The 17,514-nt window shown below is 31.9% G+C and overlaps 2 protein-coding genes, 1 long non-coding RNA gene and 1 pseudogene across 3 annotated transcripts; 2 read left to right on the top strand and 2 right to left on the bottom strand.

Moving 5' to 3' along the window:
• Positions 1-1,045: 1,045 nt before the first annotated feature.
• On the bottom strand, positions 1,046-1,531 carry LOC107059191 (S-norcoclaurine synthase 2-like). The gene has a single exon (XM_015305667.1). The coding sequence runs from the start codon at positions 1,529-1,531 to the stop codon at positions 1,046-1,048; it is 486 nt and encodes a 161-aa protein (XP_015161153.1).
• A 4,246-nt stretch (positions 1,532-5,777) lies between these two features.
• LOC102600580 (uncharacterized) overlaps positions 5,778-17,514 on the top strand; it is a 26,327-nt pseudogene continuing 14,590 nt past the window's right edge.
• LOC102601600 (uncharacterized) lies at positions 7,749-9,938 on the top strand. The gene is made up of 2 exons (XR_001472541.1): positions 7,749-8,084; positions 9,149-9,938. It is a non-coding gene; the product is annotated as an uncharacterized lncRNA (long non-coding RNA).
• LOC107059190 (S-norcoclaurine synthase-like) lies at positions 14,133-15,094 on the bottom strand. Its single transcript, XM_015305666.1, has 2 exons — positions 14,693-15,094; positions 14,133-14,327 (listed from the first exon to the last, which is right to left on the bottom strand). Exons 1-2 carry the CDS (start codon positions 15,092-15,094, stop codon positions 14,133-14,135), a joined length of 597 nt encoding a protein of 198 aa, XP_015161152.1.

Here is a 17,514-nt window from a genome sequence, read left to right as displayed (position 1 = left end):
AGATCTTTTCAATGAAGAATATAGGGAAAGAGAATGGTCTTTGATAAAGGCTAAGGCCCCCTTCTTTTAGATCTTATCAATGAAGAATATAGGGATAAATCATGGTTTTTCTTTAACTTTTATCAATGAAGAAGAAAGTAGCAAACTAAGTTAGAATTAAGCATATAGCTTTAGGCTTGTGTCTAGGTTGGTGAAATGAAAACTGCTTCAAGAAGATCATAATTGAGAAATGGATTCACCACCAAAGGTTTATTGGGATGGTTGAGATTCTTGTATCCTTAACCAGCTGGGTTCGAATCCTATGAATAGAGATCATTTTGGTACATAGGCGCTTTACTTCCTCATAGTAGGTCTATTCAGTGTGGATCGAGATTAGTCAGATCAATGGACTTTAATAAATTGGATGGTTTTAAAAATGGATTTCCCATTGTTATTGAATTGGATTTCACTCAAGGCAAATCCTCCATGGTATTTGAGTTCAGTCAATAGAAGATGAGAAGAAAGATAAGAGTGCACAAGTATCTTTCTCATCTACACCATTTCGATATCGACTATTTAGTAGAGTGAAATTTTATGAGATTTAAAATTATTGCGTATTGATCGTTCATAAGCTATTGTACTCACCTTTTTCCCTATTTAACCATCTGATAATCGAATCTTATGATATATCCACTTGAGTATGTTCTTCCTATAGATTAACACAATCTACACACATAAATATGAAACCAATTGTGTTGCATAATACATTGTACTTGACCAATCCCCTGAATAGAAAGAAACACAAACTTGTCAAAATACTAGAAATCATAGTAGCATCAATAATAAACAAAATTCACCTAATATGTTTATTGCCCAATTCCATTTCATTGAAACACAAACAAAGCTTGAAACATTGACCAACTCTTCATAAAAGTCAGACTTAGAGTCAGATCAAGGACGAGTTTTGTGGGTATATATGATTTTTGCTCGAATTAAGTTTACATACGTATAATAAGATCACATTCATGTTCATCATAGTCTTTTGAATCTTGGATCTACCTCTCAATCAGGCGGAAGCTTGACCATCTTTGCCTTGAGTTAGATACTTTGCAACCAAATTCATTATGGCCACAAAGGGTTGGATACTAACAAATGAGGCATTAGCTATTGCTTCTTCCTTGACTTCATACTCAATTGTTGATTTTGTGATACATGTTTCTTTACCTTTCTCTATGACTTCAAACTTAACCTTATAAAGTGTAAATCCAAGATCAAGAAGTCCACCTTCCACAACTTGAGCTATTTTCACCCTCTTATCATCATCAATAACAACAAATTTCTCTTTGTGAGATGTCAAAAGTGGTGTTCCTGGTGGAAATGTTACTTTGAGGACTGATCCAACACCACCATCACCTTCGAGTATATCGACCTTATGAATGATATTCGGAAGCTCTTTAACTACAATATGTGCTAGTTGAATAGTGCCATAGATTTTCCAAGCTTCATTTGCTGGCACATGAACTTCAATCTCTTCAGAAATTGTTCCAAACATGTTGGTTGAGTGAAAAATATAGTAGTTTTGAGTATGTTTTGATTATTGTATGTTTTCCTTTAATGTACGCTAAGTTATATGTATATATATATACACAAAAATGATAATATTTGGAGCATATAATTATTAGGCCTTGCCGAATGAGAGATGTGATGTTCACATATGGCCGGCCAATTGTACCATCACACCACACTACAAACGCCTCGTTCGTATCGAGATTTTTTTAAACTTACATAGAGACTGATTGATATACGTTTATTTGGATGTTAAAAAAAAAAAAGGATGCAAAAAGGAAAACCTAATTTTCTAATGTTGTAAACACAACAAAATTATTAAAATTTAAAATCTTAAAAAGTATTTATGTTTCAATAATTCAAAATTAAAGAAGGACAATGCATCAAATAATTTTTGTCTAATGAAATTCAAATATGCGCGGATCTTTCAATGTAAATTATTTTAATTACCAATTGACAAAAAATATTGTAATATATAAAAAATTTAAATATTTGATCAAAATGTTAACGTATACTATTTCTATATATGGTTTTGAAAAAATAAAGCATTTATTATTTTATTTATTATGAAAATAAATGACTAGCAATAAAAGTGGGAATACAGTAAACTAAAATAATTAATATTTGATAAGGTTATTATAAAAAAAAGGTCATTTTACAAAGATCCTACTAATATAAAGCTAGTTATTGTTGTTAACTTGTTAAAGATAAATAAATAATTATAATATGGTAATATTAACATATAATATAAAAAATCAGCCCCATAGAGATTTGCTTGAATGATGGTTTTCTTTCTATGGTAACATATAAAAGAGAGTTCATTCAAAATTCAGTGAACAACCATATTTTGTAATTTTATCTGATGTAAAATATCTACACTAATATAAATATTAATAACTGATTCACGATTCAAATTTTTGATTCGAAGATAATTTTCTCATTATTTTATGACTCCTATTCAAAAGTGATGGCATGGTTGGACCTACTAAGATAAGATGTAATACATAAAGCCAATCCCTAATAAGTAGCTTGTAACTTGCACTATTAAATTATGTGAGTATTAAATTATCTCCTAAACTACGATTTTGCAGTGTTAATTATTTTCCTCATTTCCATTTAGTTGGCACGTACATAAAAAAAACTAGCTTAGCATACGTGCTTTATATGTATGTCTCGTGTCAATTAATAAAATTATATATAAGAAGAATAAAATTATTTAAAAATAATAATTAATGTTAAAATAAATGTTATATCTATTTACATGATTATAATTTTATATATGAAGCTTAAAAAGTGCTAATCACTATACTAGCGAACAATTACCAGATGCTAATCGGCCTGTCGCGATTGAGTTACTAAGAGTGAGACAAGAGACCTCATGACAATGGGCAGAGCCAGCTTATTGTTTGAGGTTCGTCCGAACTTTTTTTGGAGAAAAATATTACTATTTATATCTGGTTAAAATTATATTGTAGGTATATTGTTTCAGATCACTAAGAAAAATAGTTATTATTCCAGAACAAATATAATACATTTCTAACAATGTAAACTAATTTAAATAGTACCGAAATGTTTGAAATTCACATATAATACTTATAATATATTTGTATTAAAAATATTTTTGTTATATTAGGTGAAGTTCTTAAAAAATTGTATTAAGGTTATATCAAAATCGTATTAAATGTAAATAACCAGTGGTCTGGTGGTGGTTGTGATTTACCGAAAAAAAGAGGTGAAGCTGTGAAAAATCGATATTAAAATTGTATAAAAAACAGTGATAGTGGCCATGTTATTTGTGGTACGAAAGTAAGGCTGATCTATGCAAGAGTAAAAGATATGTATAATTCGTAAATAAAGTTATATAATATATCATTTATGTAAATTGCCCAAATTTAATTCTGTTGGATCAAAACTCAAAATATATAATTAATATAATTTTAAAAATAAAATATTTTTTTGATTTTATTTAATGAAACTTCGATTATTTGGTGCACCGTGGAATCGTGATCCTTGCATTGAACACCGGATCGAAGAATTGAGTTATCCAAGGAAAAGAACCGATGCTGAAGCGAAAAATCGACATCAAAAAATTAAATTAGTTCAGTTCAAATTTTGATATTATGTCTACCCTAATTAACGGTTCGGTTTATGGACTATCTTTCAAGTGTGCTACTAAATCATTCAATGGCACGAAGTCAATGTTAGAAAATTCATTTTTAATCAATAATCCAATTAAGAAGTTCGATACCCTTGTTCCAATTATTCCTTTGATTGGATCATTAGCTAAAACACATTTTTGTACCGTATTAGGGCATCCCATTAGTAATTCGATTTGGTCTGATTTAACAAATTCTGATATGATTGACTGATTTGTGCGTATATGCAAAAAAAATTTCATTATTATAGCGAATCTTCCAAAAAAAAGAATTAAAATTAAACAAAGAATCCTTTAACTTTTAATGCCAATACCTTAAATTAATAACCAAATCTATAAGATATTTATTATCGATATTTTGTTCTTAATGATTCAATTTTTTGTTTAATCGATAAGAAAATGCTCATATAATCATACCCATGAACTATGGAAAATGGTATACCCACAAATTTCTATATTGACCACTTTTGTTTTAGACATACCGTAAAACCTCTATAAATTAATATAGGTGGGACCATGAAATTTTATTATAATTTATCAATTTAAAGAATGATTTGAGATTTGATGAAAGTTAATTTTGATTATATCAAAATCATTGTATCTTACTAATTTATGTGTCATATTTATTGATTTCACATTTAAAAATATTATGCATAAAGTATAACGAATACATCAAAATCATTGTATCTTACTAATTTCAACCTTGTGATGTTGTGATAATAAGAGCTTTCAAGATGTATTATTGAACAGATTTTATCGTAGGATATTAGAAGGCTATGAAGTGAGACAAATTGATACAACAAAGATCAATGTTTTGGATGCTATCAATTTTGCAATCCCTGTTTGGACAACAAATGTTCAGCAAGAGACGATAACAAATTGTTTTCGACACTGTAAAATCTATTCAGGGGATGCAATCTCAGAGAATTTGAATGAACCTACTTGTGAAAACGTCATTGATGAACTTGAGGTCATGACTAATGACCTCGGTTATCACAATAAAATGAATGTCAATAACCTGTTGGATTATCCAGGTGAAAGTGATACACGTTCAGAGGTCCAGAGCTTCGAAGAAATTGTAGATACCATCGGAAAAAACAATGTTGATGATGAAGTTGAAGACGATACTATACCTTTGGAACCAGTTACGCATAAGAAAACACTTATCGCATCTAGAACTCTTCACAAATTTATGGTGCAATTCAAAAAGACAACACCAGAGCTCTTGGATGCAATAGGAAAAGTTAGAGATGAGTTTCAATTAGATTTAAATTTTAAGAAAAACCAAAATACAATAGAATCATATTTCACTAAATTGTCTTAGATATATTTGTACTTTTAAAGAATTATTAATTTATGATATAATGAGACCATATATTTATATAGGAGTCTTCTGAAAATATATTATCTTATTATTTTATCGAAATTGGTGATTTTTTCCATTGGCCCAAGTCGCTGTCGGGACCGAAGGAAAATATTACCCAATATTAATTTATAGAAGTTTTACCGTAATTGTTCAAATTCTGGAAGACACATCCAATAAATTGAGGGAACAACATTTATTGTCTTATCTTTGTCACAATTAAATCGAAGATTATACTAATTTGTGTCGAGAAGACGATTCATGTCTTCATTGATAACTAATCACCTTTGGGTAGAAGCATGGTAACTTTCCATTTGACAACAAAGAGCAATCGCCCCTGTGAAAGTCACATCTTTGACTAATAAGACAGAAGGTGTGACAACTACTTTGTTAATAATTTTAGGGAAAATGCATAAGTACCACTCCAATTTATGTCCAAAATTTCTGAGACACACCTAATCTTTTCTATTACCCTCGAACTTATTTTATATATAATTTTTTATCCCTTTTCGACCTACGTGGCACTATCTTGTGGGCCCAGCGTGTGTTGATAATTTTTTTAAGGAGTGCCACGTAGGCCGAAAAGGGATAGAAAATTATATTTAAAATAAGTTCAGGGGTAATAGTACCTTAGTAAATGTTAGGTGTCAGAGATTTTGGACATAGGCTGGAGCTACTTATGCATTTTCCCAATAATTTTAACACCGTATAAAGTATGTGTAGGCAAAATTAGGTCACACAGAAGAACAAAACACCGAAAATTGAAGATGGCAATGGAGATGAGGAGAATTTTTCTGCGGAAATGTAATGGTATTCTCTCTATCTCTTCCTTTCATATTTTACATTCTTATTCTTCTTCTTCACGCTGCAGTAAAGTTGGGTTAAATTTTGAGAAACTAAAGTGTTTAGATGATGCTGTGAATCTCTTCAATCAAATGGTTAGAATGAAGCCTCTTCCTTCAGTTGTTGATTTCTCTAAATTATTTAAGAATATGATAAGTATGAAGCATTACTCTGCTGTCCTTTCTCTTTTTCGAGAAATGCAGAAATTGGGTATCCAAATTGATGGAGTCATTTTGACTAGTGTGATTAACAGTTATTGCATGATGCATCGTGCTGATTGTGGATTTTTGGTGTTACCCATTTACTTGAAGAATGGCGTTTCATTTGATGTTGTCACCTTTACCACCCTAATAAGGGGACTATTTGCTGAAAATAAGGTTAAAGATGCAGTTGAATTGTTCAAAAAATTGGTGAGAGAGAAGATTTGTGAGCCTGATGAAGTCATGTATGCAACAGTCATGAATGGACTCAGTAAAAGGGGTCATACTCAGAAAACTTTAAGTTTGCTCCGGTTAATGGAACAAGGGAACACTAAACCCAAAATAATTAACTACAACATTGTTATAGATTCCCTTTGCAAAGATGGAAACTTAGATGATGCTATCAACCTTCTGAATGAGATGAAGCAGAAAGACATTTGTCCCGATGTAGTCACATATAATTCAATAATTGATAGTTTGTGTAAGTTTGGTAAGTGGGGAAAAGTTAAGACTTTGTTCTATGAGATGGTGAACCTTAATATTTATCTAGATGTGCGAACCTTCAATATACTAATAGATGGACTATGCAAAGACGGGAAAGTTGAAGATGCCGAGGAAGTAATGAAACAAATGGTTGAAAAGGATGTCGACCCTAATGTAATCACCTACAATGTGATAATGGATGGATATTGTTTGCGTGGTCAACCAGATAGAGCAAGGAGAATTTTTGATATCTTGATAGATAAGGGCATTGAGCCTACCATTTTTAGCTATACCATACTAATAAATGGATACTGTAAGAAAAAGAAAATTGCCAAGGCCATGCAATTGTTTTGTGAAATTTCTCAAAAGGGATTAAAGCCTAATATTGTTACCTACAATACTATCTTGCAAGGTCTTTTTGAAGTTGGAAGAATTGGTGTTGCAAAACAATTGTTTGTTGAGATGGTATCTACTGGACCGGTACCTAACTTATCCACTCATAACACTTTGCTTGATGGTTATTTTAAGTACGGACTTGTTGAAGAAGCTATGTCACTCTTTAATAAGTTGGAAAGAAAGAAAAAAAATATTGATATTGGATCTTACAATATTATCATTAATGGATTGTGTAAAAACGGTAAACTCGATGAAGCTTTTGCTATTTTTCAGAAGCTTTCTTCAATGGGATTGATTCTGAATGTGAGAACATACAATACAATGATAACTGGATTTTGTCTACAAGGGTTGTTAGATGAAGCTAAAGATATGCTTAGAAAAATGGAGGGGGACAATTGTCTTCCAAACAATGTCACTTACAATGTTATTGTGCAAGGGTATCTTAGGTGCAGGAAAATAAATGAAATGGTAACTTTTATGAATGAAATGACTGGAACGGGCTTCTCATTTGACGCAACTACAGCTAAGTTACTGGTAAAGGAAATAAGTGAGAATCCTTCCATCCTTGACATGTTACCAGAGCTTCATGCGGAAATCAAGAAGTGAAAAGTTGTTCGCTTGGTTTATTCGGCTATGTTTTAAACTTTGATACAGTTTTGTTTATCACCTCAAATGAAATTGAATCCAATGCAATTGTGGAAGATGAAATATGGCAATCAAAATGTTGCTTTGGCTTTCAGGCTGGCTTATCGAGGAGGTACATCACTGTTGATGTTTTGATTGTTTTTCCACTATTTTTTATCTTGGAAATCAGATATTACTGTTCTCTTGATATGAGAAATAGTGTGAGTTACCCTTATGTGTACACATTATAAATTTACGAATATCATATCCAATGCTATTTGTTATCAACATGTAGTGTCATTTTCTATCTATTTGAGAATAAATAACAATGTCCTGCAATATATTGAGGAGTAGCATATTTCAGACAGGCACTCCATTATATGATGTCAATTTTGTTTATGTGTGGGTTTGCAGAACAGGTTCATCACGGTCACGCCAGAAACTGAAGTTCTGAAAGCGAAGCAACTGATGATAGGTACTACTTTCTGCTTCATTTCTTTTTTTAATGCCCTTATTAGTGTATTTGCTTCATACACAAGAAGATTTGCAATAATGTACTTTATGATGGACTTGAGGAGTAACAATTTAAGCCACGCCAAAAAAAAAGAAGAGATTATACAGGAACAACAATTTTGAAAGAACAAATTTTGGAATACCTAGCAAGACTACTGGTTTTTAACCATAAAGCACACAAAATGAAGAAGAAAATAGGGAACACTGAACAAGAGTAGTGCAGTAACAATTGATATCAATACAACCCTCCATCACTTATTCACCACAACAGAGTTGTCTGAGGATTTATCTTGACCCTCTAAGGCTGATGTACTGGCAAAGAGAATTGTATCTCGTAATCCTTACATGCCCTCTGCAAAGAAAATTACACTGGTCAATGTAATCGGAAAAAGAAAGAGAAGCTACTCCATTTTATGTGGCACTCCTTTTCTTTTTAGCATGTTTAAAAAAGAACAACGCCTTTGCATAATTGAAAATAATTTAATTATAAATTTCCCATTTTATCTTTGATGACATGCTTTTATAGCCACAAATATGACATGGCATGTTTAAGACTAGAAGTTCCTTTCTTTTGTCAAACTCAGTGTCCAGTGAAACTCCACCGCATAAAATTAAATGGAATAGGTAATTAGTTCCGTCTATACTTACATATTTCCCAGGGTAAGAGCACTCACTATTTTTCACGCATGCTGTTTAAATTACGAGATATTATTCAGGCAAAGGACCTGTAAGTTTGTGTTCTTCTCTGTCTAGTGGCTCTGATGTATCTCTCTGCCTAACTGGTTGTCCAGCTTACACTTAACGTTGCTTGACATGGACGTGACTGCAGGCAGTGGCGGAGCCACCTTTCAATGAGGGGGTTCATCCGAACCCCCTTCGGCGTAAAATTATATTATTTATACATGATTAAAATCTTTTTTTAGATATATATAGTAGATGTCGAACCCCCTTAGGCTACTTCGTGTGTCTATTTTTTCAGATTTTGAACCCCCTTGTTAAAAATCCTGGCTCCGCCACTGACTACAGGTGTTAGATTACATTGAAGATAGCGGTCTTGAGGAGACTGCATAAGGAACTTCAAGAGCTTAGGGTGTTTCCTTCTGGTCCATTTGCTCCAGGACAAATGTATCCTTGACAGAGCAAGAGCTACAGCTGCCCTAAGCTTCAGTCAGTTTTATACTTCTGCTGCCAAATGACAAATGACGCCTTGGTTACTATTGCTAGGAACCATTCTAATATCATCCAATTTTGTTTGTGTATTATCAAACCTCAAAATCCTGTAACCCTTGAACCACTTGATGCTGATTTTGGGGCCATTATTCAACACTGCAAGGAATTGTGGCAACTCTCTCTTTCTGACCTCCTTACAGACCGTGTGTTTGAGTACATCAGGGTCCATGCTAAGAAGTTAGAGATGCTTTCTTTAGCTTTTCCGGGGGATAACCATCTAGACCTCCACTACATACTCTCTGGTGTGAGAGCCTCCGCAAGTTGGAGATTAGAGACTGCCCCTTAGGCGATGAGGCTCTGTTGTCCAATGCTGCAAAGCTGGAGACAGTGCGATCCCTTTGGATGCCTGATTGTTCAGTAAGTTTTGAAGCATGTAAGCTGCTAGCTAGCTCAGAAGTTGCCAGGGCTCAGAATTGAGCATGGCCATTGTCACAACCACAACCAGTGGTAGAGCCACATATACTTGAGGGATGTCAATTAACACTCCTTCGTCTGAATATTACAATTGTATAGCTTGGTAAAAATATTTCTTTTATGTATAAATATGCCAACACCTCTTGACTTCTACACAATTTTACTTTTTATATTTTAACTTCTCTTGGTAAAAATTATGACTTTGTCACTAGTCCCAACCTGTTTTTGGCAACTAGCCAAACAAAAAGGGCTCTTGGAGCAACATCAAATCTCTTAAGATTCAAGACACATAAACGTCTTGCTTTTAATAGTATATTGACAGTTGCGTTTGACATAAAACAAATAATGTGTTATCTCGAAAACTATTATGGGGTTGGAATGAGTTGGGGAGTGGGAATTGATCTCTGATCCTCTGGGCGGATAATTCAAACATTCAATCATGTACACTATTTAGTCTTCTTTTAGCATACGTATATTATATCAATTTTAAAAAATATATCCACAAAATACTTAATTTTACAAAGAGATCATGGGTTCAGGTACCCTATATTTAGGCTATAAACTCACCCTTGATAGGGGTCAAGGGGTGGAGATTGACGGATTAGATGAATGGAAAGGATACTATACGTTTATTTTTATTTATTATTTAATTATCCTATTTCATTTTTTATCCGACAATTTCATAAAGTTCTACCACGTACACTACTTTCTTATAGGTTTTTTAACTCAAATGATACAATCTATTCAAACACAATATACATTAAAACAATACAGTACAATACAATATAATATAATAACTTATGAACAACTATATCCAAGCAAAGTGTTAAAAGAGATTCCTTCAAAATTAGGTCACACTGAAATTATCGAGCAACTCAGTGAGAGAAATTTGCTTTAGCAATGGCGATGAGCAGAATGTCTCTGCGGAAATGCAATGGTATTCTCTCTAACTCTTCCTTTCATATCTCCTATTCTTATTTTTCATCATATTCACGCAGTAGTGAAGTAAAGGTAAAGGGTAGAGTTGGGTTAAATAGTTGCAGTTTTGAGTGTTTAGATGATGCTGTGAATCTATTCCGTCAAATGGTTAGAATGAAGCCTCTTCCTTCAGTTGTCGATTTCTCTAAATTGTTTAAGACTATGATAAGTATGAAGCATTACTCAGCTGTCCTCTCTCTTTTCCGACAAATGCTGAAATTGGGCATTCCAATTAGTGATTTCATCTTGAATAGTGTGATTAATAGTTATTGCCTGATGCATCATGCTGATCTTGGATTTTCGGTGTTACCTATTTACTTGAAGAATGGCATTCCGTTTAATAATGTTCCCTTTACAACTCTAGTAAGGGGAATCTTTGCTGAAAATAAGGTTAAAGATGCTGTTGAATTGTTCAAAAAATTGGTGAGAGACAAGATTTGTGAGCCCAATGAATTCATGTATGCAACTGTAATGAATGGGCTCAGCAAAAGGGGTCATACTCAGAAAACTTTAAGTTTGCTCCGGTTAATGGAACAAGGTAACACTGAGCCCAACATATATATCTACAGCATTGTTATAGATGCTCTTTGCAAAGATGGAAACTTAGATGCTGCAATCAACATTCTGAACGAGATGAAGCAGAAAGACATTCCTCCAAACATAGTCACATATAATTCAATAATTGATGGTTTGTGTAAGCTTGGTCAGTGGGAAAGGTTAAAACTTTGTTCTCAGAGATGGTGAACCTTAATATGTATCCAGATGTGCGCACCTTCACCATACTAACAGATGGACTATGCAAAGAGGGGAAAATTGAAGATGCCGAGGAAGTAATGAAACACATGGTTGAAAAGGGTGTTGAGCCTAATGTAATCACCTACAATGTGATAATGGATGGATATTGCTTGCGTGGTCAACTAGATAGAGCTAGGAGAATTTTTGATATCTTGATAGATAAGGGCATTGAGCCTAACATTTTTACCTATAACATACTAATAAATGGATACTGTAAGAAAAAGAAACTCGCCGAGGCCATGCAATTATTTTGTGAAATTTCTCAAAAGGGATCAAAGCCTAATATTGTTACCTACAATACTATCTTGCAAGGCCTGTTTGAAGTTGGAAGAATTGGTGTTGCAAACCAATTGTTTGTTGAGATGGTATCTACTGGGCCAGTACCTAACTTATCCATTTATCACACTTTGCTTGATGGTTATTTTAAGTATGGACTTGTTGAAGAAGCTATGTCACTCTTTAATAAGTTGGAAAAAAACAAAGAAAATATTGATATTGAATCTTACAATATTATCATTAATGGATTGTCTAAAAACGGTGAACTCAATAAAGCTCGCGCTATTTTTGAGAAGCTTTCCTCAATGGGATTGCTTGTGAATGTGAGAACATACACTACAATGATAACTGGATTTTGTCTACAAGGGTTGTTAGATGAAGCTAAGGATATGCTTAGAGAAATAGAAGAGAACGGTTGTTTTCCAAACAATGTCACTTACAATGTTATCGTGCGAGGATATCTTAGGTGCAGGAAAATAAATGAAATGGTAACTTTAATGAAGGAAATGACTGGAAGGGGCTTCTCATTTGACGCAACTACAGCTGAGTTACTGGTAAAGGATATAAGTGAGAATCCTTCCATCCTTGACATGATACCAGAGCTTCACGCGGAAAACAAGAAGTGAATATTGCTTTCCTGTTGGTTTATTCGGCTATGTTATAACTTTGATACATTTTTGGTTTATCACTTCAAATGAAATTGAATCCAATGCAATTGTGGAAGATGAAAAATTGCAATCAAAACGTTGCTTGGGCTTTCAGGCAGGCTTATCGAGGAGGTACATCACTTTTGATATTTTGATTGTTTTTCCACTATTCTTTATCTTGGAAATCAGGTATTACTGTTCTCTTGATATGATAAATAGTGTGAGTTATCCTTATGTGTACACATTATAAGTTCAGGAATATCACTTCAATGCTATTTGTTATCTTCATGTATTGTATTTTCTATCTGTTTGAGAATAAATAACAACTTTCTGCAATATATTGAGAAGTAGCACATATCAGACAGGCACTACATTATATGATGTCAATTTTGTTTATGTTTGGGTTTGCAGAACAGGTTCATCACTGTCACGCCAGAAACTGAAGTTCTGAAAGCGAAGCAACTGATTATAGGTACTACTTTCTGCTTCATTTCTTTTTTTAATGCCCTTATTAGTGTGTTTGCTTCATACACAAGAAGATTTGCAATAATGTACTTTATGATGGACTTGAGGAGTAACATATGATATACAAACAATATAAGCCACGCCAAAAAGAAAAGAGAGTATACAAGAACAACAATTTTGAAAGAACAAATTTTGGAATGCTTAGCAAGACTACTGGTTTCCAACTATAAAGCACACAAAATGAAGAAGAAAAAAGGGCAAACTGAACAAGAATACTGCAGCAACAATTGATATCAATACTACTCTCCATCACTTATTCTCCACAACAGAGTTGTCTGAGGATTTATCTTTACCCTATAAGGCTGATGTACTGGCAATGAGAATTGTATCTTGCATTCCTTACATGCCCTCTGCAAAGAAAATTACACTGGCCAAAGTAATCGGAAAAAAAGAAGAGAGAAGTTACTCCATTTTATGTGGCACGCTTTTTCTTTTTAGCATGTTTAAAAAAGAACAACGCCTTTCCACAATTGAAAATACTTTAATTATAAATTTCCCATTTTATCTCTGATGACATGCTTTTATAGCCACAAATATGACATGACATGACATGTTTAAGAATAGAAGTTCCTTCCTTTTTCAAATTCGGTGTCCAGTGAAACTCCACCGCATAAAATTAAATGGAATAGGTAATAAGTTCCGTCTATACTTGCATATTTCCCAGGGTAAGAGCGCTCACTATTTTTTTTTTGAAATCAGTAACTTTGTGTCATATCAGGGATCAAAACAGTACTTGGGTAGTACTGAAACCATATGTACAATAAAGCTCTAGTGTCTTCCCTCTCTAGCTATAAAGAATCTAGAACATCTATGATAGACATAGGATCATTAGAGTAAATCTGATTACACCAAAAACATAGCAGTAAGATGAAGTTCAACTTGATCTTCTGCACATCATTCTCTAAGCTCTCAAAACATCTGGATTTCATCTCCTTCTAAATTGTCCACCATATACAAGCTGGGACAATTCTCCATCTAACTCCTATCCTTAGCATGTGAACATGTTCCCTTCCCACCTGCTAAGAGCCTCTGTTATCTTGCCTGGCATTGTCCATGCTATACCCTTGAGGTTTAGGATGATTCTCCACAAATGAGTTGTGTATGGACAATGCAGAAATACATGGTTAACTGTTTCAGTTGTTTCTTCACACAGGAAGCATCTTGAGCACAGTGTCATACCTCTGCTCATTAAGTTGTCCACTGTTAGAGTGGCCTCCTTTGCTAGTAACCATACAAAAATTGATACCTTGTGGGTAACTTTTATCCTTCAAATCTGCTTCCATGGCCAGTTTGCTATCTTGTGGTTGGACTGGTTCGTTATTTTGTACATGACCAATCCCCTAAATATAAAGAAACACAAACTTGTCAAAATACTAGAAATCATAGTAGCATCAATAATAAACAAAATTCACCTAATATGTTTATTGCCCAATTCCATTTCATTGAAGTACAAACAAAGCTTGAACCATTGACCAACTCTTCATAAAAGTCAGACTTAGAGTCAGATCAAGGACGAGTTTTGTGGGTATATATGATTTTTGCTCGAACTAAGTATACATACATATAATAAGATCACATTCATGTTCATAATATTATTCTGAATCCTGGTTCCACCTCTTAATTAGGCGGAAGCTTGACCATCTTTGCCTTGAGTTAGATACTTTGCAACCAAATTCATTATGGCCACAAAGGGTTGGATACTAACAAATGAGGCATTAGCTACTGCTTCTTCCTTGACTTCATACTCAATTGTTGATTTTGTGATACATATTTCTTTACCTTTCTCTATGACTTCAAACTTAACCTTATAAAGTGTAAATCCAAGATCAAGAAGTCCACCTTCCACAACTTGAGCTATTTTCACCCTCTTATCATCATCAATAACAACAAATTTCTCTTTGTGAGATGTCAAAAGTGGTGTTCCTGGTGGAAATGTTACTTTGAGGACTGATCCAACACCACCATCACCTTCGAGTATATCGACCTTATGAATGATATTCGGAAGCTCTTTAACTACAATATGTGCTAGTTGAATAGTGCCATAGATTTTCCAAGCTTCATTTGCTGGCACATGAACTTCAATCTCTTCAGAAATTGTTCCAAACATGTTGTTTGTTGAGTGAAAAATATAGTAGTTTTGATTATTGTATGTTTTCCTTTAATGTACACTAAGTTATATGTATACTAGATATGGACCCCGTGCCAGCACGGGGCCCAATATATGTTACTGTTTCTGTTTTAATTTATGTGGTACATATGAAATTTGAAGTTAATCAATTTTTTAGTATGTTTTTATATATTTTAAGTTGCTAATTATTTGTATTTAGAGTATGTTTTACGTAAATATATTAGAAATCACAATAATTAACAAGTTAATATAAAAAAAAACTTATAAAAAATTCATTGACTTTTGAAATTTCATTTGTATCACATAAATCAGGACCGAGTAATATATATGAAAATTACATAAAAACGTACTATAACTCACAATAATTAGCAACTTAAAATATCTATATATCTATATTTCTCCCAATTTATGCGGTATAGATGAAATTTTGAAAGTTAACAAAAACTGTTTATATGTTTTGAAATATTTTAAGCTATTAATTATTATGATTTATAATACTTTTTACATAAAAAAATTATTTATATAAAGTATAAAAGAGAAAATTTAGAAAAAGGAAACATAAATGTCAGCAGGAGTCCAATTTATGTTAATTTCTATGTTTTAATTATTGTAATACCGATTGAATCTGGAGAGCCAACTAAAAAATTTTAAAGGTTTTTTTTTATAAATTTTAAGTTGTTAATTATTATAATTTATAATATTTTTATTAATTTTAAACCAATATATGTTTTTCTCTGTCTCAATTACATGAGACATATGGAATTCGGAGAGTCAACTAAAATTTTAAAATATGTTGAGTTGTTAATTATTATACCTTATAGTACTATTACGTGATTTTCAAATAAAATATGTATTTTTTAATTTCAATTTATATGTCATTGATATAATTATTTACCTTTATTATAATTTATAATATTTTTATTAATTTTAAACCAATATATGTTTTTCTCTGTCTCAATTACATGAGACATATGGAATTCGGAGAGTCAACTAAAATTTTAAAATATGTTGAGTTGTTAATTATTATACCTTATAGTACTATTACGTGATTTTCAAATAAAATATGTATTTTTTAATTTCAATTTATATGTCATTGATATAATTACATATATTAAGTAATGAAGAATTAATGTGTAAATTATGTGACACCTATGAATTTTGGAGTGTAAATCAAATTAGTTATATGATTTTTTTTTAAAAAGCGGTTAATTATTATAATTTATAATACTTTTTATATATTTTTTAAATGATATGTATGTATATATATATATATATATATGATATTAGTACTATAATAAATTAAATTTTATTATTTTAAATTTATGATCTCAATTGTCAGCCTATGCCACATTATAAAATGTTCCAAAGTAGATATCAGATTTACAAAAATGTCGATGCCAGCTAAAGTAATAAAATAACATCTAAGGGCATGAACCTATATATTACTATATAAGAAGAGCGAATAAGTACACTCTTCTCTGTCAACACGTGTGCTTACGTGAAAATACACTCAATTTAAGGGTTATTTTTGTCATTCTATACTTTACTTTACATAAGTGTTGAGTACCTCAATACTACGAAATCAGTTAATAGCCTCCACGTGGGCCGGACGATGAAGGTACTTGCGTAAATAAATCAAAATAGAGGGTTGCTTTATGGTATTTCGTACTTTTCAAACTTGAAAAATGATTGTACTTGCCTGCTTCATAAATGTACTTCCTTTTTGTTGGACACAAAAAACCATTTGCTTTTTTCCCTCTTTTACGGCTTTAATTGTGTGGGCCCTATTATTACTTTTGTACACCATTTCATTTTTCCTTGCATTGTTCTTATATTTTATTATTTCCAATTTCTATCCTCGAGGGATCTTTGAATATTATTTATTAATTAATTAATTAATTATTTATATTGTTTCTTCCATTTTAATTGTTTCATCTTTTTTTTTTGCACGAAGTGTAAAATATGAAGAATATTTTTAAATTTTGTAATCTTAAATTTAAAATATATCACATATATTAAGTAAAAAGTATTTCTAATTTTATAATCATAGATACGCTATGTAAAAAAATTAAAATTAAGAAGTAATTTTCTTTTTTAAGTGAAAGAAAAAAATGTTCAAATAAATTGATACGGAAGGAGTCATATTTAAAAATAGAATAAATATGTGATATTATTAGAAAGAGCTTTAATATATATTCTAAAAATTATTTTGTCTTCCGTATATTATTTTTTGCATATATGTGCTTTTAACATTTTAATATAGAAATATGATTATTTGAAAATTTTAGTACTTTCTTCATTTAAATTTTTCCTTGTTTTTCTTTTAATTTGTTCTAGATTTAAAAATTACATAAAAAGTACTTAAAATCACAATGTAATAATATAAGATATTAAAAAAA

The sequence above is a fragment of the Solanum tuberosum genome, unplaced genomic scaffold (assembly GCF_000226075.1).
Source record: "Solanum tuberosum cultivar DM 1-3 516 R44 unplaced genomic scaffold, SolTub_3.0 scf00930, whole genome shotgun sequence".
Classification (NCBI taxonomy): Eukaryota; Viridiplantae; Streptophyta; class Magnoliopsida; order Solanales; family Solanaceae; genus Solanum; species Solanum tuberosum.
Note: the sequence above shows the minus strand (reverse complement) of the source record. Positions and strands in the feature narration are given on the sequence as shown.

Coding starts and splice junctions, on each gene's coding strand:
- LOC107059191 (XM_015305667.1), bottom strand. CDS start 1,531: ATGTTTGGAACAATTTCTGAAGAGATTGAAGTTCATGTGCCAGCAAAT.
- LOC107059190 (XM_015305666.1), bottom strand. CDS start 15,094: ATGTTTGGAACAATTTCTGAAGAGATTGAAGTTCATGTGCCAGCAAAT. Junction 14,328..14,692: donor CAGTAGCTAATGCCTCATTT/GTTAGTATCCAA, acceptor CTTTATATTTAG/GGGATTGGTCATGTACAAAA.